At 40.0% G+C, this 18338-nt stretch overlaps 1 protein-coding gene across 2 annotated transcripts in view; it reads right to left on the bottom strand.

The window, feature by feature from the left end:
* Nucleotides 1-10435: 10435 nt before the first annotated feature.
* Nucleotides 10436-18338, bottom strand: part of LOC111235733 (protein argonaute-3) — a 39496-nt gene continuing 31593 nt past the window's right edge. For both annotated transcript variants that reach the window (XM_022764248.1, XM_022764249.1), the window contains exon 19: nucleotides 10436-18331. In XM_022764248.1, coding sequence (XP_022619969.1) covers nucleotides 18223-18331 — 109 coding nt within the window. In that variant the 3' untranslated portion in view covers nucleotides 10436-18222. The remainder of the gene's footprint in view (nucleotides 18332-18338) is intronic.

The following is an 18338-nucleotide window of genomic DNA, read 5'->3' as shown; positions in this document are numbered from 1 at the left end:
TTTATTATGTTGTGTTTTGTTAGAGTTCTTGGTGTTCATCCAGACACTGCAGATTGTGTGCGACAGATAACACCCGATACATTATCATCCGCTCCAGCCATGTTAACTTTCACAGTAAACCAATCACACTGCATAAGAAATGAACCCATTAATCCAGAGCTACATTGGGCCACTTGGAGGAAACGGAAACCCAGAGGTCAAATGGAGGACAAGTTATATCAGGTGTGGGAGGAAAAAGCAACTGAACATCTGCCATGAAAGTTTAGGCGTGCCTCTGCGAAATTTAGCCAAAGATCATTTTTGCTTTCAATGCCAATATTTCAAAATCTATCACAGAAATGTTGCTTCATTCGCAGCTACAAAAGTCCCCAATACTGCCGAACCTTAATGCTGATACAAGAATGGTGGATGCGGTTTATAGCTCCCTTAGGCTACATCCTGAGGTGGAAAAGACAATGATGAAATATTATGAAAATAAATGAAAACAAGAGTGATGGGAGTGGAATACAGATCACTCACCCCTGAAGCCAGACTGTTGCTCAGAGTTAGTAATGTGCCTTCACTCTAAATGCATCTGCCCTGCATGAAACAAATGCTGTATGTCAGCTTCAGAGTCTGTAAAGTTGAAAATGCAGGCAATATATAAAACATACATCACCGTGTGTAGATTACCCCTCTCGAGAGCATTTTTGACAGTATAAGCGTAAAAGGGGGCCAGAACATTTCTCAAACAACTTCTTTACCCAGATATCTGCCAACCCCCCCCCCCCCCCCCCCCCCCCCCCCCCCCCCCCCCCCCCCCCCAGCCCATTAGCACTGCTCTCATTGTATTGTTAGTGTACCCTGTGCTCCCTTGCATTCATGCGCTTCCCATCAGGCTACAGAGGAGATGGAGGCGCAGCAGAGGCACATTCATCATGTGGAGCTGAACCTGCAAGTTGCAGAGCATCCTCTGAAGCTGGCCCCATATGATAAGTATGAAAAATGTGCTCCTACTAAGGGTACACAGGGCATTTATTATAAAGAATATATATCTATCAAAACCAATAATGAACTGATCCCCATAAAAAAATAAAGCCTGATTTAGCTTATTTGCATTTTTCATAGACATCCACTGTCCACAACAGTTTAAATGAGTCACACCATTGCACTGGGTGACATCATTCATTATGATGAAGCTGATATTGTAGGCTGTTTTGTATCAGTCCATCATACATCGTCCAGCTATACTGTAATTACTCAGAGCAACACATCTGTGGCTGGTCCAGCAAAGGTAAGGTAAGGTAATACAGGTAAGTATTATAATGTCCAGCTTATTTAGAAAAAACAATTAGCCATCTTCAAAATATGATGTATGCGGCTTGGGACTGAGTGCCATAAACAGGGTAGGGAGGTCCAAAAGTATTGAGAGACAGATTCATTGTTTTTATGGTATTTGTTCACAATAGCAAAGAAAAAAGAAGAAAAAAAGAAAAGAAATTGCCAGACTTATCTCTAAATGGAAAACTGACTGAAATGTAATTTTGTCTACAATTCAAACTGTGTTTATTCTCTCAAAAGTTTGGTCAGTATTTCCCCAAAAAGTGGCTGAATTATCTTCACTCTATGCCGGTTTTGGCCCAGAGCAGCAGTCTGCAGAGAAAAGATTAAAAATATCAAACATGAATTGACTCTGTAACGCAGAATTTACTCCACAAAGCCGCTGCTGTAAAAAAAAAAAAAAAAAAAAAACGTCTACCGCCTTGTTAACTCTGTGAGTTTAGCTAAATGCCAACATCAACATGCTAACATTCAAAATGACAATGCTAACATGCTGGTGCTTAGCAGGTTCAGTATTCAGTATTCAACAATTGTTGCGTGTTAGCATGCTAACATTTTCTAATTAGCACTAAAGACTAAAGTGCACTTGGAGTGTCAGCCAAATTGAAAGTTTGACCTGATGGTGGCACTACATTAACAGTCTAGGGATCTTCATAATTATTAGGCTTCCTCCTTCAGGCACCATGAGCGTCTGTACCAAATTTCATGGCAATCCATTCAGTAATTGTTGAGACATTTCAGTCTGGAGCAAAGTGACGGACCAACACACTGGCATTAGCCACGCTGCTACCATGGCTTAAAATAATTATGTGATGAAAAGAGCAGTCCCTTAATGATTAATTCTGTTGTAAAATCCTCATTGAAATTATCTGTAAATAATCAAATTCATTACAGATACATTGCAGACACTGGATGACAAGTGTACAGTGACTGAATAAATTGGCAGGAAGGACAAACTGTTAGAATGGTCCATCATAATTCTCACAGTCCATAAAATAGAAAAGACTGTCTGCTGATCCCTGACAGCTCAATATTATCTTATCACCATCCCTGCAGTCAGGGGCACGCACACACGCACACACACACACACACAAGCTGATTCAGGTCCAGATTCTTGTTTGTGGGGTGCATTGTACTCTCTCTCTCTCTCTCTCTCTCTCTCTCTCTCTCTCTCTCTGCGGAGCTGTAAAGAGCAGCGCACTGATCCATGATACATCCATGAGAACCATCAGCAGCCAGTCTTCCCTCTGTTGACCTCCAATTATTCAATGTCTCTCTGTGCATTCCAGACATGTTACTCTTATCACAGCTGGATTTCCTTGCCAGAACTATACGTATTCATGGTTATAGATAAGAGACCAGTGGAGGGCGAACAAAAGGAGAATGGGTGGACTGGTGTGATTAGAGGAAAAACTTGAGTAGCTATTTATAGTCAGAGACTGAGAGCTGGTTGACATTTGATTTGGGGAAATTTGCTTACTTGATTTCTTGCTAAGATTTAGGACAGCAAATATGTTTATCATTATTATCATTATTGAATATATGCTCTACATTTATAAACAGCTGGGAAGTGGTCGGCGTGGATGGAAGTGCACGACTGTGACTTGGTAAAGGTGACCGATACGGTCAGTGTCAACATGTTTGTGACTAAATTAACAACATATAGTCATTCAGCTAGAAAACTAGAAAGTCCAGTCAGTGTTACATTTCCTACAAAAAGTATTTACTGTTGCAGTTTTCTTGTATAAAAACTTAATTTGTAGATTAATAGCACTCTCACTGTATGATAAATATGAATCTAGAGCCATGAGATAGTTAGCTTAACATAAAGGCTATAGGAAATCCTGTCTTTGCACATAACCCACCACAAAACAGTGACTTTTACATTTTTACACTTTGGTTTTTGTACTAATTTAACAAAAGACATATAATTAAGTAGTGTGCTTTAGAGTTGCTGCTGCATAGGTGGATTTCAATACCTTTGGACTGAGCCAGACTTCCTGTTTCCCCTTGTTTGCATTCTTTGTGCAAAGATAAGCTAACCAGGTGCCAGTGTTGCCAAACTTAATGGATAAAAGAAGCCCTGTCAAAGTTGAGTGTTTGCCCAAACATCATAAAGATTAAATAAAGATCATTTTTAATTATCTCACCAGTCAATCACAAACTATGCTATAGTTGCTGACTTTATTCAACCAACGCCAAGTCTCGTGCTGGGATGGTCTTCTGCTACTGGGGGATCCTTTTTTAGCACGTTGACGTCCATGATAATATCATTTGTCATCTATGGGACAGAGTAGATAGCGGTGTGCAGACCATAGGCGGAGCGACATTATTATGTGCCTGCAATGCAATAGCATTGAAGGCATATATTATTATTCTGCATACTTATTCGTCTTATTCATCTTCCGTATCGAAATTTCGGCGCGTAACTAGTTCTGCAGCTTTGAGAACACCCAGACAATATATATATCGATGTGTGCAGCTCAATCGGGAATGGTGTGCAATGACTTTTTTAAGCCATTCGAGTAACCATGGTGACGTAAATGGCGATAAAAGGCAAAAAAATTCCCATAGAGAATGGAGCTCTACTGCTGCGTCATATATCAATGAAGATTGATTGGTTGAAATGTTAAACAGGTCACAGACTTGAGATTCTTTTGGGTTAAATCATACCAATTTAACCCAATTATGACAACTATTACGGTTTCCACAAAATTGCAGTTTAAGTTTTGTGTCATTTTTAGACCGTTTCAGACTTTATAATGGGTGTGTATTGTTCAGAGCGAGAGTAGATGACATCATTACTAGAGTGGGAGAACCTTTAGAACTCCTTAAAAAATTCGACATGAATGAAACTGAAAGTCCTTTATACAGATTGAAATGTGAGGAGTGAAGTACACGCACCAAGCAGCAGGCACATTCAGAATTTTCTAGTTTATATTTATAACTTCAACCTGGTGTCATTTCCTCTGAGTCTCTCAAACTGGACCAGCAAATCAGTGGAGCTCTATTAGTTCTGTACTGGGGAAGTAGCCATATACAGGTCACCCGACAACTTGTGGAGCATTTGGGCTTTACTCAAAACACTTGATGGTTTCACTTTCAGCGAGCTGGGCGAGCCATGAGGGAAAGGTCGGGACAAACCTGTGGACGAGGAGAGGAAGCAGGAATAGGAGAAGAGATGATGAGGGGAGTGAGAAAGGAGGGAAAAGCTGGAGTTAAGAGAAGAAGAAAGGAGAAAAATATGTGATGAAGAACCAGGAGGAGAGGGGTGGAGAACAGTTGACAGAGGAAGAGACAGAAGAGGAAGTCTGGATTTGAAGAGAGTAGAAAGGGAGGAGTGAAAGAGAAAGGGATGAAAAGAATGAAGGAGAGATGAGGAAATGAGATGTGAAAACTTCAGCAGATGAAGAGAAAGAAGGATGGGTATGGAGGTAGATTTGTCTCAATATTATTTATGTTAACCAAACAATCTGAGTAAATGTGTGATCTGTAAATATAAAACACCTTCCACAAATACAAAAAATACATTTGCAAACTCACAAAAATATCTTACAAATATAAAACACATTCCATGAATAAAAACATATTTGTGAATACATTCAATTAATTTACAAATAAATGAAAATCATTAGCCGAGTGAATATCTTCCTAACATTTACAACTTTCAAACAAACATTTTTGAATCAATTTTCTTTTCTCTACGCTTGTGGATTTGGGTTTAACACACAGTTTCGAGACAAACCTTCTACCGGTCTGAAAGAAAATTGACTTAATAGCACGCGGTCTTCACTCCACCATTAGACATATTTTTATTTTTAAGACATCTTATTTATACACTCATTTACAGTATATCATTTTGTTTTAGGAGTGGAATAAAAGGAACGACAACTAGCACTTCTCCATATAAAATGTTATGAATATCCAGTCAGAGATGACTTAAAATAAAGATAAATTGAACTTAACACACACAAACACTCCTGTACATGTTGTAGGTGAATATCCTTTCCTCACCAGGTCAGACTTTTTTCTTGTCGAACTGCTCCCACCCCTGGTGAGATGTGGAACTGCAGGGCTGGGTGCTAATCCAGGCCAATGATGGGTGTAAAAAGAAGACAAAGGCAAGACAAAGACAAAGACAAACCACATATTATATCATATGTGTTATCCTTATTTTAAAGTGAACAATCATGACACTGGATCATGGGTTAGGAGAACTTTGGAAAGGTTACTTATGCCAACTCTGAACTTGGAAACTCTTCGCTTCACTACTAGGATGAAACAAACTGAAGTCAGAGACACTCATTTCTCTGAGGGATTTAAAAGTTATACTATTTTAATGAGCATGCCTGTCTGAAGAGATTTTTTTGTGTGTGACTGACTTGTCTTCTGTGATCTTGTGATTTGCTCTCAATATATCTCTTGCAAAAGAGAACTTGAGCCCAGTGAGACTTCCTGAATAAATAAAGGCTATCCAACGCTTATGTAATCATCACACTGTGTCTGCTGGATCCCAGAAAAAGTGGTCTCACTGCCAGTCTTACAATGAATCCTCTTTACTGAATTTTAAACCTCAAATCTGTTTAGTCTGTGAAGCAACATCCTGGAAATTAGGTGATCTTCAGATTATTTGCTGCAAAGTCCACAGTGACAGCATTTATTCAGCGTAACTGACATTTTACACAAAACACCACAGGAAGGATATTTTGTGAACAATTGCTAATTTTTCAGTAATTTTTTTGGCAAAAAACACACCATACAGAAATGTAATATATAACATATACTGTATATAATAAATGTCACCTATAAGGGGATATATTACTATCACATATGTTCACAGCTTGGATGAATGAAGATATAGGCCTAAGTTATATAACATATATGAAATACCCATAGTAAAATTTGTATATGAACATGTCTTCATTTTAATATGGTCTAACCTCTTTCGAGCATTTATGTTAAGTATTTATGTTACTCAGACTTTTGGAGCCCACCCTGTCTAATATCAACATATATTGACAGGCTTTTGGATGGATATATATTTACATAGCATGTCTACGATATAAACATATATACATAAACATACACATTTGTATGGGGTTTTGCCAATCAAGGAAACCTGCGGAGACGAGGGCAAGAAGCAAGAGAGGAAAAGAAAAAAAAGGAGAGCAAATTAGCAAAGGAACACCAACAAAGGCCATGTGTAAGATTGTGTTTCATATTCGTTATGGAAAAGTAATCTTTTCAATCAAAGCAACCTTTTTATGGGAAGAAAGAGCAAACAAAAGCGGGAAAGATTTTTACCTTTCTGTTTCATCCAACTAATCAGCTGTATGAGAGACACATACAGTTCAGGCAGTGGCCATCAGATATGTTTGTACATTCAGTTACCTTGTAAAAACTGGTAATTAAGACATGTATCAAAGCTGACACATACTTTCAGTTGGTATTTATTTTAATTAGAACCAGATATGTAGCCACATTGGTAATTATGATTAAGAGTTGGCTGCTTAAATTACTGTTGCATCAATATTTTACTTTGGAAAATTGTATAATGTGGCAAGGGAGGGATTCTCAGACTAACATGACAGATCCTCACCAACACTGACGGACTTTTAAAGGGACACCTGCTGATCACTTCAACAAACTGCAGCCTCAGAAATTATTGAAATATGACCTCGAAAAAATAACAATTCCTGTCCCAAAACAGCAGCTGGACTGTGATTTTATTTAGTTTTCCTCATACTTTGGTGACAGTGGTTGGTAACTTGTTCAAAATGTTTGAACAAGTTGTCAAAAATCTGCCAAAGAGGCTGGGAGAGCAGACAAACTGACCCGACTGAACCAAATATTTGCTGGCATTTTACTTGATATGTAACTCAATGACATTTATTGATGACAAATTCATATTTTGTTAAAGCTTAGATAACGAGTATAGTGAAACAATTACGAAGAAGAGCTGGGATGCCCGAAATGTCACTATTTTTTTGTGTGCAATAAATAAGTGAAATTTGCAGCCCTGCAGTGTTATGCCCTATTTTTGGCTTGGGTTTGCATGTACACCTCAAGTCTGTAAAATGAAATGTGTCACGGGTCACTCATGATTGTATGCAAGTTTTTTGTTTGCAGCTTGTTGTGCTTCTGCCAAGTGACCAAAGGAATCTGTAAATACTGTAACTGGCGTTTCCACATTTTCGCTCTAGATTTGGAGTTAGAGTCAAACCCAGCCATATAACTTCTGGTCAAATGCCCGATATTGCTTCTTGTTTGTGCAACTAGAAATCTTAGTGGAAAACCTGTTTTGACTTCACTGATTGGCCAGAAAGACAACGTGCTTTGAATTACACAGCAGTGCATTTTCTGTCACATGTGATTTAGAGCTGGTTTAGCTTCTAACGGTGGGCTTGGTCACAGTGCTACTGTACCATCATGAGCGATCAGTGTGTTACTCTCAGGCGGGGGAAAACTGTGGCATTTAGGCCCACAGAGGGACGTCTGCTTGACTAAACAGTTTCTCTCCCTTATTTAAATGATGTACAGAAATTAACACCATCATTTTGTCAGTTGGGTGTAGCTGGGCGCAGGGGGGACTGAGCTGTTGCTGACAGTTAATATGTGAACATAATCAGTGCTGAGTCCCACCCTGCAGAGCATCTGGTTTCTCACAAAGCATCCATCTCTCCATGTTTTTAATGATGAGAAGTGTTCCTGCCAGGCACTGATCATTTGCTGTTTATTGTTCTCTCATTACATTGTGCTGCAGCTTAATTCATCCCCAGTTTGCTGCAAAACTCTGATGTTCTGAAAATGAAGAAACAAACCGTTTTGCAAAAAATAACAGGTTTAATTCAGTTTTTCACTTGAGTCAATCAGCAAACCAATAGTGACACAAGAGTGTGAGTGATAAGACGATACTCCTTCCATTTGTTTTGGGAACTTTAATCCAAAATAAATCATTTTAAATGGAGACCTCACTGAAACATAGGCGGAGTGGGGGGGGGGGCACCTTATAGGGATCCAGCCCCGGATGTTTTCCCAAAAGCCCCAAATCTTATATGAAGAGCCTTTCAACAGTTTATTCCATCCAGGAAGGCAGTTGACTGCTATAGGTGATTTTAACGGTTTGAAGAAAATGAAAATATAATCAGTAAACAGTGGTAATAAATCTAATCAAGGCACTTTACTATCAAACAAGGGAATGGCAGTAATTATAACAAATGTAAATAATTTACTTAATCTAAACAAAGAAGCAACAATAACTATATCAAAAATCATGGACCTAATCAAATATTGCTTCTGAAGCACAGTCAATTTCAGGAACCTATTTCAGTTAATATCACATTCAACTCATGTGCTACAAACAAAGGGAGAGACTGAGCAAGGCCTGGATCAAGTGTGGCCTGATAAGTTGAGGGGCTGAGTCCTGCCTTCCTGGGGCTTGATAGAAGTCAGATTTCCAACAAATACAAAGCACAAAACTGTAAAACTTGGTGCTCAAAATTCCTGCAAGCGTGTGACACTGAGGTTACAAGCAGAATTTAGATTTCAGGTGTAAAAATAGGATCTAAATTCTACTTGTAACCTCAGTGTCACACGCTTGCAGATTTATAAAGCCAAGGGGATACTGCATGACCCATGGGTGGGCCTTGGCAGGCTAAAGCAGCTATTTAAATGTTACAATTCTACATTAATTTCAAGGCAACTTTGTAGTTTTTCCAAACCTCACACAGGTGTTTTCAGTTACTGTGGCTGATTAAGCCTTTTGCTCAGGTTGATGCTATGTTGAGCTTTGTTGGGAATTCTGTGAAATCATGTACCATCAAGGATAATACAGGTGCAATTTATTATGCGCTCACAGGTGCAATGTGGCATCAGGGGAGAAAAAGACACGTCCATATCACAATTTTTACACAGCGACACAGTCAAAGAGGTGCAATCAGGGAAAATAAGTGAAAGCACCTGTGTTATCATGGCTGTGTGTGGAGACTCAGGTAGACTCACTGCTCACTTCTACTGAAGATATCTCACCTGAAAACACTTGCGCTCGTTAATGGGATCAGCACTGATGAGATGAGTGTGTCAGTTTGTTGTTGGTAGGTGCCGAGGAACATTTTACTGATTACTCTCACTGGTTGTTGGCCTGGATGTGGTCCCCCACTTTCACTTTTTGCATGCTGTGTGCGTATGCGCTTTGAGTATGTGGTGAAACAATTCAATGCACCAATGAAAAGGAAAAGCTACTCGCAGATGTACAAAATTAAAATGAATTGTGGGTGGTGGCGAAACAGATCCAAAAAAAAATCTTTATCTTATGAAAAACATTTTCATGTTTGTGAAGTTTTAGTAGCAATAATGTTACAGAATTGCAGTTTGACAACCAATTCCTCACATACTGTATCATTTACTGTCACATTAAGCAGCTAATATCTCAAAACTGTACAGCATGATGATTGTACGGTTGCCCAGATGGGTCGAATGCAGAAGCCATTTGTATAAACCAATGTAGACACACTGCTGCTTTGTATTCATGTTGTGGCTTTTGCATTCGTGTTGTGGTTTTTACATTTGTGTTGTGGCTTTTGCATTTTTGTTGTGGCTTTTGCATTTCTATTGTGGCTTTTGCATGGTGTTGACCCGTCTGGGCCACCGTATGATTGAGTTTGTATTACATACCATAAAGAATTGGTGTGTAGTATAAATTTGGGACTTTGGGAGTGTACATCTGTTGAACATCAACATGTCACACTATCATTGTGAGCATGCAGATGTTAGCATTTAGCTCAAAGCATTGCTTGCAGGGCCGTTGCAGTGTGGGCTTACAAATCAATTGAAATTTAAGTAAATCCAGATGAAAATGGACCAACTCCAGTCAAAGTAAATTCAGCTGGATGTGAAATTTAAGGAAAACAAAGAGCCAGTCAGGTTTCAGATTACATTTGCCATCATTTCATAAAACACTGACAAAACTCAGCCAAAATGAATCAATATCTTTATTTTAGTTGTAATTGTGACCGGCCTACATGTCTCTGCTGCTACTATAGTAGAGTATATTCAGAGTATATTTTCATTACCTGAAAAACTGTCCCCAACATTATCTCACCAAGACCAACCAAGGTAAAGCAAAGCATTTTATTGCAAGTATTAGTCAAAGATACACTTCAAACTGAAGCAAAGCAACACTAAAAGGCCAACATCCTGTAAGAGAGAGTTACAAAAGAAAGACATTTAAAACTGAAAGGAATTGAGCTGTTGGTACAACAGAGCCGTTGCAACATAGGCTGACATAGACTGAGACATGGATCATCTGGTGGTGAAGGTTCACTGTTCAGCGTGTACATCCGTTTGCTGGTGCCTCACTCAGAGGTATCAGAGCCCAAGATCTTTACTTTTGAAATAAGACTGACACAAGAGTGATGCTACATTAAAAAAAAAAAAAAAAAAAAGATGACACCCTGAACAATCAGCGTACAAAAAATAAATCCTTGGCCACTGTCAAGTATCTGTCTTCAAAACCATTCTGTGTATACAAGGGAAAAGCGGCATCAGGAGCCTAATCTCTTTTGCAATATTTGGTTCGTAGTCGTTATTGGAATGCTAATGGGATGAAAACAGGTTAAACAATCTGATAGCCATGGGAGTAAACATTACAGTAAACATTTATTAACCAAAATTTATTTGGCTTCATGGGCAAAGGGCCTATTTGCTTTGGAACAGGACTGACAACACTCAAAAGCTCCATGTCTCTGATCCTCTGATGGGGTGAAGGACGACCAACAGAAAAAAAAGAAAAAAAAAAAAAAAAAGAATAGAAGAACAGCAATTCATCACAACACAATTCATCCTTGGTTCATTATACAGGCACAGGTCTCTGTAATCCAGCACTATGGGGAGCCCCCAGGTTCCTGTCAAACTGTATCTGAGAATACTCTTCTTTGGATTTGCAATTAATGACAATAGAATAACCAATAAGTTTACAACAGCACGTGTATAAAAGACAAATTACCAAATGTTTTCATGTCCTTCAGGATTTATATGTTGATATCTGAATTGTCCTGCGGCAGTAAGCACTGCTCATCTGGTTAAAACAAATGCCAAGAAAATGTTTGCAAATACGGTTTGACCCAGACCTGGTTTTGTTCTGACATCAGTACAAATGGGACAGAGCAACTGTCAAAAGCTTCCACTCGTTCGTACATCAGAGTTCACTAGTTTCTGTAGCAATATTAGTGGTTTACATGAGACTTGGGAAGTGATGAAGATGCCGGTCGGGGATATCAGGGCAGACCAAGTACGTCGGCTTGTTTTCTTGGTAGGCCACCCAACACAGGCATTGCAAAGTCACATAGAAATCTGACGATTAAGTAAGAACGCACTTAAGGCTGAGGCATGTCTTTTCTTGTGGAATGAGACCTGTTCCTGCTGTAAAATGTTCTGGCACAAGAAAAACAAAAAAAAAAAAAAAAAAAAAAAAAAAAAAAAAAACTTGACAGGAGACAATTTCAGAGGAAAGAAGCAACGCCTACACTAATTTTTTCACCATAATCCAAAAGAATTCTGCCTTTCCAACATATTTTCTTCCTTCCCCCGCATTTTTTTTTTTTTTTTTTTTTTTAAATTTACGCTCTCCCACCTGCCCTTTACTGGCTCAGGGAATTTAAATGGCTAACGTACCAGTTAGCAGCTTGGGATGAAAAAAAGTCAGCTATTCGACACTCAAGTCAGTGTGGTTCAGAAATGGTTCCCTTCATCAGAGATGAGCTGCAACATGTGGGGGTTGGCGTTGGGCCTTCTCAGGTGGTCCAAGAAGAGTGGAGGGTAAAGAATATTAAGAAAAGGAGGAGGGGGAGTTGACTTGTGATTATTAACCAGAACTCAACACACGATTTTTGACAAGTCAAATCCACCCCCTGCTTTTCCTCCACCTCGTACCCCCCTCCATATTGTTGTGCTTGCGTGTCTAGGAGAATAAGGCGTCAACATGGAGGGGGAGGGGCTAAAGGCCTCATCCTCCTGGCTCCGCCCCCACCATGTTGCAATATGATGCGGAGACTCCAGCCGCTTAAACGCACTCTCAATAAATACACCATAAAATATTCCGCATATATATATTTCATATATATATTTAAAGAACAACACATTTAAATAGGACAACAAAATAAAAGTCGGCTCAAGAACAATTTTTCAAAATCGGATAAGTGTTAAGACAAAACAGAGAATATTTTTTACAGTTATACTTATTTTGACTCTAAAATAGTTACTGTATAAGAATATCGCAATCAGGCATTACTCAAGCATTATATGTCATAATAAAAGCAATTTGCAGTTTTCTTTCATGTAGTATAACATATGCAGCATACCAAGGTAAGTGAGGTGCAGTGTTTTTTGAGATCTCTTGTAATAGAAAGATTTCACCCCCTGGACTGAAAAGGTACCCACAGAACTACAGACCACCCTCGGTTTTTCAGTCGACACCCTACCGGCTCAAGACAGGGATACTACTGGGCACACATTCCCTCCATTAGGGACAAGACACATGGCAGGGCATTGCACTAAGATGACAGAATGCCATGGGCTGTTACTAGGGCTGGGCATCGTGAGAAGAGTTTCAATACTGACACTGGTTCTGTTGATTTCATCTCTATACCTGCTGTAAAATGACATTTGATGAAAGCATACTTCCCTGTGCAGCAGAAAAAAATATTTTCTGTCTTTCATGCCTTTTTTCTGCCTTTTCAGTCAGATTTAGATCCTGCTCATGTTGCTTTCCTTAGAAAAAATGCCCTTCAAGAAGAAAACCTTGATTCCTCAGTGCAAAAATCTACTATTGTAAAAAGTTCTGGACTGCTTTTTTTTTTAAACTTGGGGATGCTTTAAAATGGTGATGCCAAAAAATCTGGGAGGTACTGATATCACGTTTTGACACCCAGCCCTAACTGTAACAAAGTGTCGAGTGGCTGTTCCAGAGGGACAACCGCCACCCGAGAGCAGGCTGACTCAACCGAGCCAACAACAAAGTCACGAGAGCATGAGGCACACTTTTAATGACCAACTGCTTCGTTTGGTAACACACATCTCTTTGACTCCTCGTTTACGCTGAGGTCTGGATCCTCTCGTCCTCCTCCTGAACAGGAGGAAGAAGGGGACTGGAGGGACAGAGATCGAAACCTCTTGGCTATGTGTCTAAGTGAGAGTGGCAGTCTCTAAAGTGCTGTGCTATGTTTGTCATTCGTGGGCTGGGCTGTGTCACACCACGCTAGTGTCAGCTATGACCCTCACCCACCCCACCCACATTCTACTGTACCAACGACACCATTGGTCCAAGACACTAAATGCACTAGGAAGCGAAAGCTCAACCACAACCATATACTTGGCATAATATTCTGTTTCTATGTAGGCTTAATGTCTAGATACACAAGTTTGCATTGCCATCTCTATAGAATAAACTTGTACAGTCAGTGTGTGTAAAATGCAGCCACTCCTGCATCACAATGTGTTCTTGAAAAGGAGATTCTATTTCTTTGATTTTACATTTTCATCTTTCAATTTACAGCACCATCAAGAGGAAAGGCACTTTCTGTGGACTTTTTTTCTCACTCCATTGCTACCTTCCACTGCAAACAGAGAGCAACCAAAATCAGGGATATTGATTGATTACTCAAAATGGAATACACCTTTACTTCCATTTAAAGAAGGACACATTGACCTTTTCAACTTAATTTTGTTATTTTTCTCCACCAGACAGTTATCACTTCGTGGGTAAGATGTTTGCTCTCCAGCTTCCATAAAAAGACTTGTCTATATTGTTAATGATCCTAATTGAGAGCTAAAGGCCACAGCTAGCTGCAAGCTGTGAGCTGAGTGTACCCTTTTATTTCAATCCAATCTCACAACTCATTTTAATAGAACTGGAAGGACAAACAAGACTTTCCCCTTGCTATGTGACACAGATGTCTGTTGAGAAAAAAATTGGCCGAATAAATAAATGTCTTCGTATCCCTTCAAGCGTTCACTTCCACAGACCCCAAATGGTTTTGCTCGTGTTAGGTCACTTCTCTACTAGCTAATATCTGCAAAGCAGAGCTGATGACATTTCAGTTGTAAGCGAGGCAAACACATCTGCTATGTAAACATGTGTTCAACTGCCCTCAAGAGTGTAGTTTATACACAAACTGAACATCCATTACAGACAGCAGAGATAGCGAGTTATAAATGGATTCTAATTCTCATCATCAACCTTCAGACTTGTTCAACTTCCAACATAACCTGCCAAATACTGACAAAGCTATCACTGATCAGCTTTGATTCCTTCCAAACACACACATACTTGAATTAATCACAGAACCCACAATATCCCACTACATTGTCCTTTAGCTCTAATCTTTTTTACGCCTCCCAGGGGAATCGGATGGGATTGTACGGCCGTGGAATGTAGTCCTCTGGCACTGGGGTGTAAATGTTTGGGAGCAAAGGGGAAAGAGAGCAACAATAAGATTACAGGCTTTGTCACACCACAGATTTACTGGGAGGCCAACTCTTTGTATTTGTGAGCGCATGAAGAGGCTCGGGTAAGGAGAGGAGTCTGAGGGAAGCAACAGAGGTTGCAATCCAACGTAAATCCCCTGGAGGCTTTAACACAAAGGAATGGAGAACTACTACCCCTTGTTAGGTTATTCTTTGATCACGTGTCATCGAAATGGATCGACAACACTTTCAAAAACCACTTGCCCATTCCTTTTTCACTCTCCCTCTTGATAAGGAGCAGGCGTCAGCACCAGTTGAAGTAAACCAGGGAACATTCAAGAGCAGATGCTCAATACATCAACTGTCTCTTCTTCTATTCTACTGTTTGTCGTCACAATAAGGATGTAATGTCTTAATACAAAGAATCCAAAAAAAAAAGAAAGAAAAGGAGAGAAATAAGCATTCAACATCTTGCTGCTTTTTTTTTCCAAACATCAAAGCAAGAGGCGTTTTAAGTCCACATCCCTATCAATAACAGTATGACAGTCCAAACACACATCACTAGTTTTAACAACCCCACCACTGTTCACACATACACTATACGTTATACAGTGACACAAGAACAAGTCAACAGTCTATTGCAATAATAAAACTTTGTTATTATAACTTTTTAACCATTACTTATGATACATTTATTACTAAGATTAATAATTAGACTACATTTTTTTCTGTTAGCAAAAATAAGTGGTGTGCATTACATAATTCAAAATGTACAAATATACTTTCGATCTGGCTTTTTAAAAAGGCTTTCAGACACTAGTGATATCATGAAGGCTCAAACCCACTGGCTTCCACACTGGAAGGCTGGCCTATGAGAGGCAGTCAAATGCAACAGCGGATGTAGGACCCTACATTATACCTCACTGTCCTCGGGAACGTCCGTCAATGTACCATTTACAGGTTCTCAACCCTGACCATAACAACTGAGCTCCCCGCGCGCCAACCGTAGCAGTGGGACCTTCTCCTGTCCTTCAGTGAGTGAGGTTTACTGTTTTCTACCCTACCCACCTGCTCATATACAGTCTCGTAAAGAGGTTCAGCTTCAGATTCTAATTCAGAATGAGTAGCACCACGCCTGTGTTCAGTCCCGAAACACATGCTTCTTTTAGTGCAGATAACTTTTAAAAACACCCCCCTCCCCCCCCGACGAGCTTCAGGTCATCAGCGGCACAGAGGAGCTAAGTGGTGACTGTAATCCAGATACACGATTCAAAATCGACAGGCAGTTGTACTTCTGCTGCGAGTGACGGTCATCCACTCGACTCCTCGGCTCTGCCCTGAAGCCAGTCCCAGCTTTGGGCCGGTTACATGGACAGGAATCAAACCTAGTCCTGGACTTGGATGTCTACCGAAAGAAAGAGTTTATTGAAAGAATTAGTTTATTACGAGGCCGACTCCGTGCCCATGAACCCTGCCCATTAGGTACAAACACACTGTAGCAGCTGGATCCATATCTGGTGAGTATTAAGCAAGACAACTTGGCCTGCTTTGCTTGAATGCTGCTCCGAAGCAAAGCCAACAGCTAACACTGCTGTATAGGCAAACATAATAAATATATTGATCTTAGGATGATTTGAATGAGATGTATAGAAAAGTCAGTAGACAGTTGTTGAGAAGAATAAGAGGCATCAGGTGAAACTTCCTTGCTTCAAACTATCTTATGCTGTCCATTGGTTGGAATATGCTTTTTGATTCTTTTACCCACTGAAACAGGATCCCTATAATAGGTTATGCAGCTTTTGACCATTTAACGCTTAAACTTCCACCAGGCACTTGAATACTACCTCTTTATGGCCTTTAGACTCCACTTTGCTGCTGTCAAATGAAAAGCTTTGTTCTCCAAAATGAGTAATTTTAAGGAATTAAGAAAATCAGCCTCATTAGCAAACTGATAATCAGGAATTCTGAAATTATGCCCATTGATGATAAAATTTTCTCAAACCACAGAGACGCATAAAATCCTTCAATTCAAGTAAAAACATGAAAAATCACCAAAACTGCCGTTGCACCATTGTTGCCCAACAGCAAGGGCAAACTCATAAAACATACTGAATCAATCATCTTGCAAGAGGAGGAACACATGAAAGTGCCTTGCAAGTGGCAAACTTTTCTCCTACCGAGGACCCTTACTTTCAAATGAAATGTGTAGCTGTTCTTTTGGGTTGTACAAGTCCCCTAAAATCCTCTTCCCTTCGTTCAACTGATTATTGCACTAGAGGAAACCGTCGACGTGATCTCTGTTTAACCACCATCTCAAACTCAAGAGAGGGAAATGTGAGATAAAGCACTGAGGGAAATGAATGCATGACAACTACTAAGATTAAAAACATAAGATTACATGTTTAAGTGATTAAAAAAAAGTTAGTCATAAAATATTTCACATAATGTAGAAGGAAAAAAAACAACCAGAATCAAATAACAGTGTTATACTTTAAATAAAATTCATAGATGGCTGCAATTGAGCAATTGATATATCAGCCAATATAAACTGCCCCCGCTTAAATGTGACAGCTGACTGCTAAAGATAAATCAAAACTGATCTGAAACCTTACAAGACAACAACATCAACTTGTTGTGACTTTAAGGGGGCATTTATACCTCGTTGCCAACAGGTGGCAGTGTGCTCAAAGGAACATGTTGCTCCATACATGTAACTGGTGATTTCATACACTAGTGAAAAGTGACAGAACGGAGGAGACGAGGAAACAAGAGGAAAGGAGAAAAATAAAAGTGGCAACTCAGAGGACCTCTGGTCCAATGAAACAACTATATTCCAAAGGAAATCAAACACCACTGACCGACTCCAGAGTCTGACCCTTCCTTCTCTGCTCCTTCGTTTCAAACACTGGGGAGAATCGACAACAAACTACAGTAAAACCGACAGAATGTAAAAGTGCTGCTGCTCAAACTGACTTGAGGTACTGTAGATGGCAAAGGAGCAGATTAGTGGATCATAAAGAAAGACTGTGCCAAAGGAGGGGAAAAGTAAAAAACAAACAAGAACAACACCCACTAAGCCACGAGTAAAGGAGACAAACAGGAGGAAACAGATAGGAGGGGCAATGACTAAGGGGCCTGATGAGGGTGAAAATAAACTAGTTGGCTGGTTTAATATTGCATAATAGTGCTGAGTTTCTCTCTTGTTTGTTTTTAAAGCAGCGTTTGCATCCTCAGTCCAGTGTGGGGGTGCCTCCTCCCCTCCCTCCTCCCTGCTTTCCTCTGCACAGTGTCAGGTCCGGATTGACTAGGCGTGTGGGGGGGCGGGACTTGCACCTATGAGGACTCCTTGACTGGCAAGCCAGGCGTGCATGGTTGCGTCTGTGTGTGTTTATGTGTTTGTGTGTGTTAAGGGTGGCAATGATTGGGGAGGGTTGGTGTTGCTCAGGCGAAGTACATGGTCCTCAGGGTGTCGTGGTGAATCTGAACAGCTTTGGCCAGCGCCTGTGGGTCCCGACCGTTACTCTGACCAGACACATGGCTGCCCTCAGCGCTGCAGG

The sequence above is a fragment of the Seriola dumerili genome, unplaced genomic scaffold (genome assembly GCF_002260705.1).
Source record: "Seriola dumerili isolate Sdu_G_001 unplaced genomic scaffold, Sdu_1.0 BDQW01000533.1, whole genome shotgun sequence".
Taxonomy (NCBI): Eukaryota; Metazoa; Chordata; class Actinopteri; order Carangiformes; family Carangidae; genus Seriola; species Seriola dumerili.
Note: the sequence above shows the minus strand (reverse complement) of the source record. Positions and strands in the feature narration are given on the sequence as shown.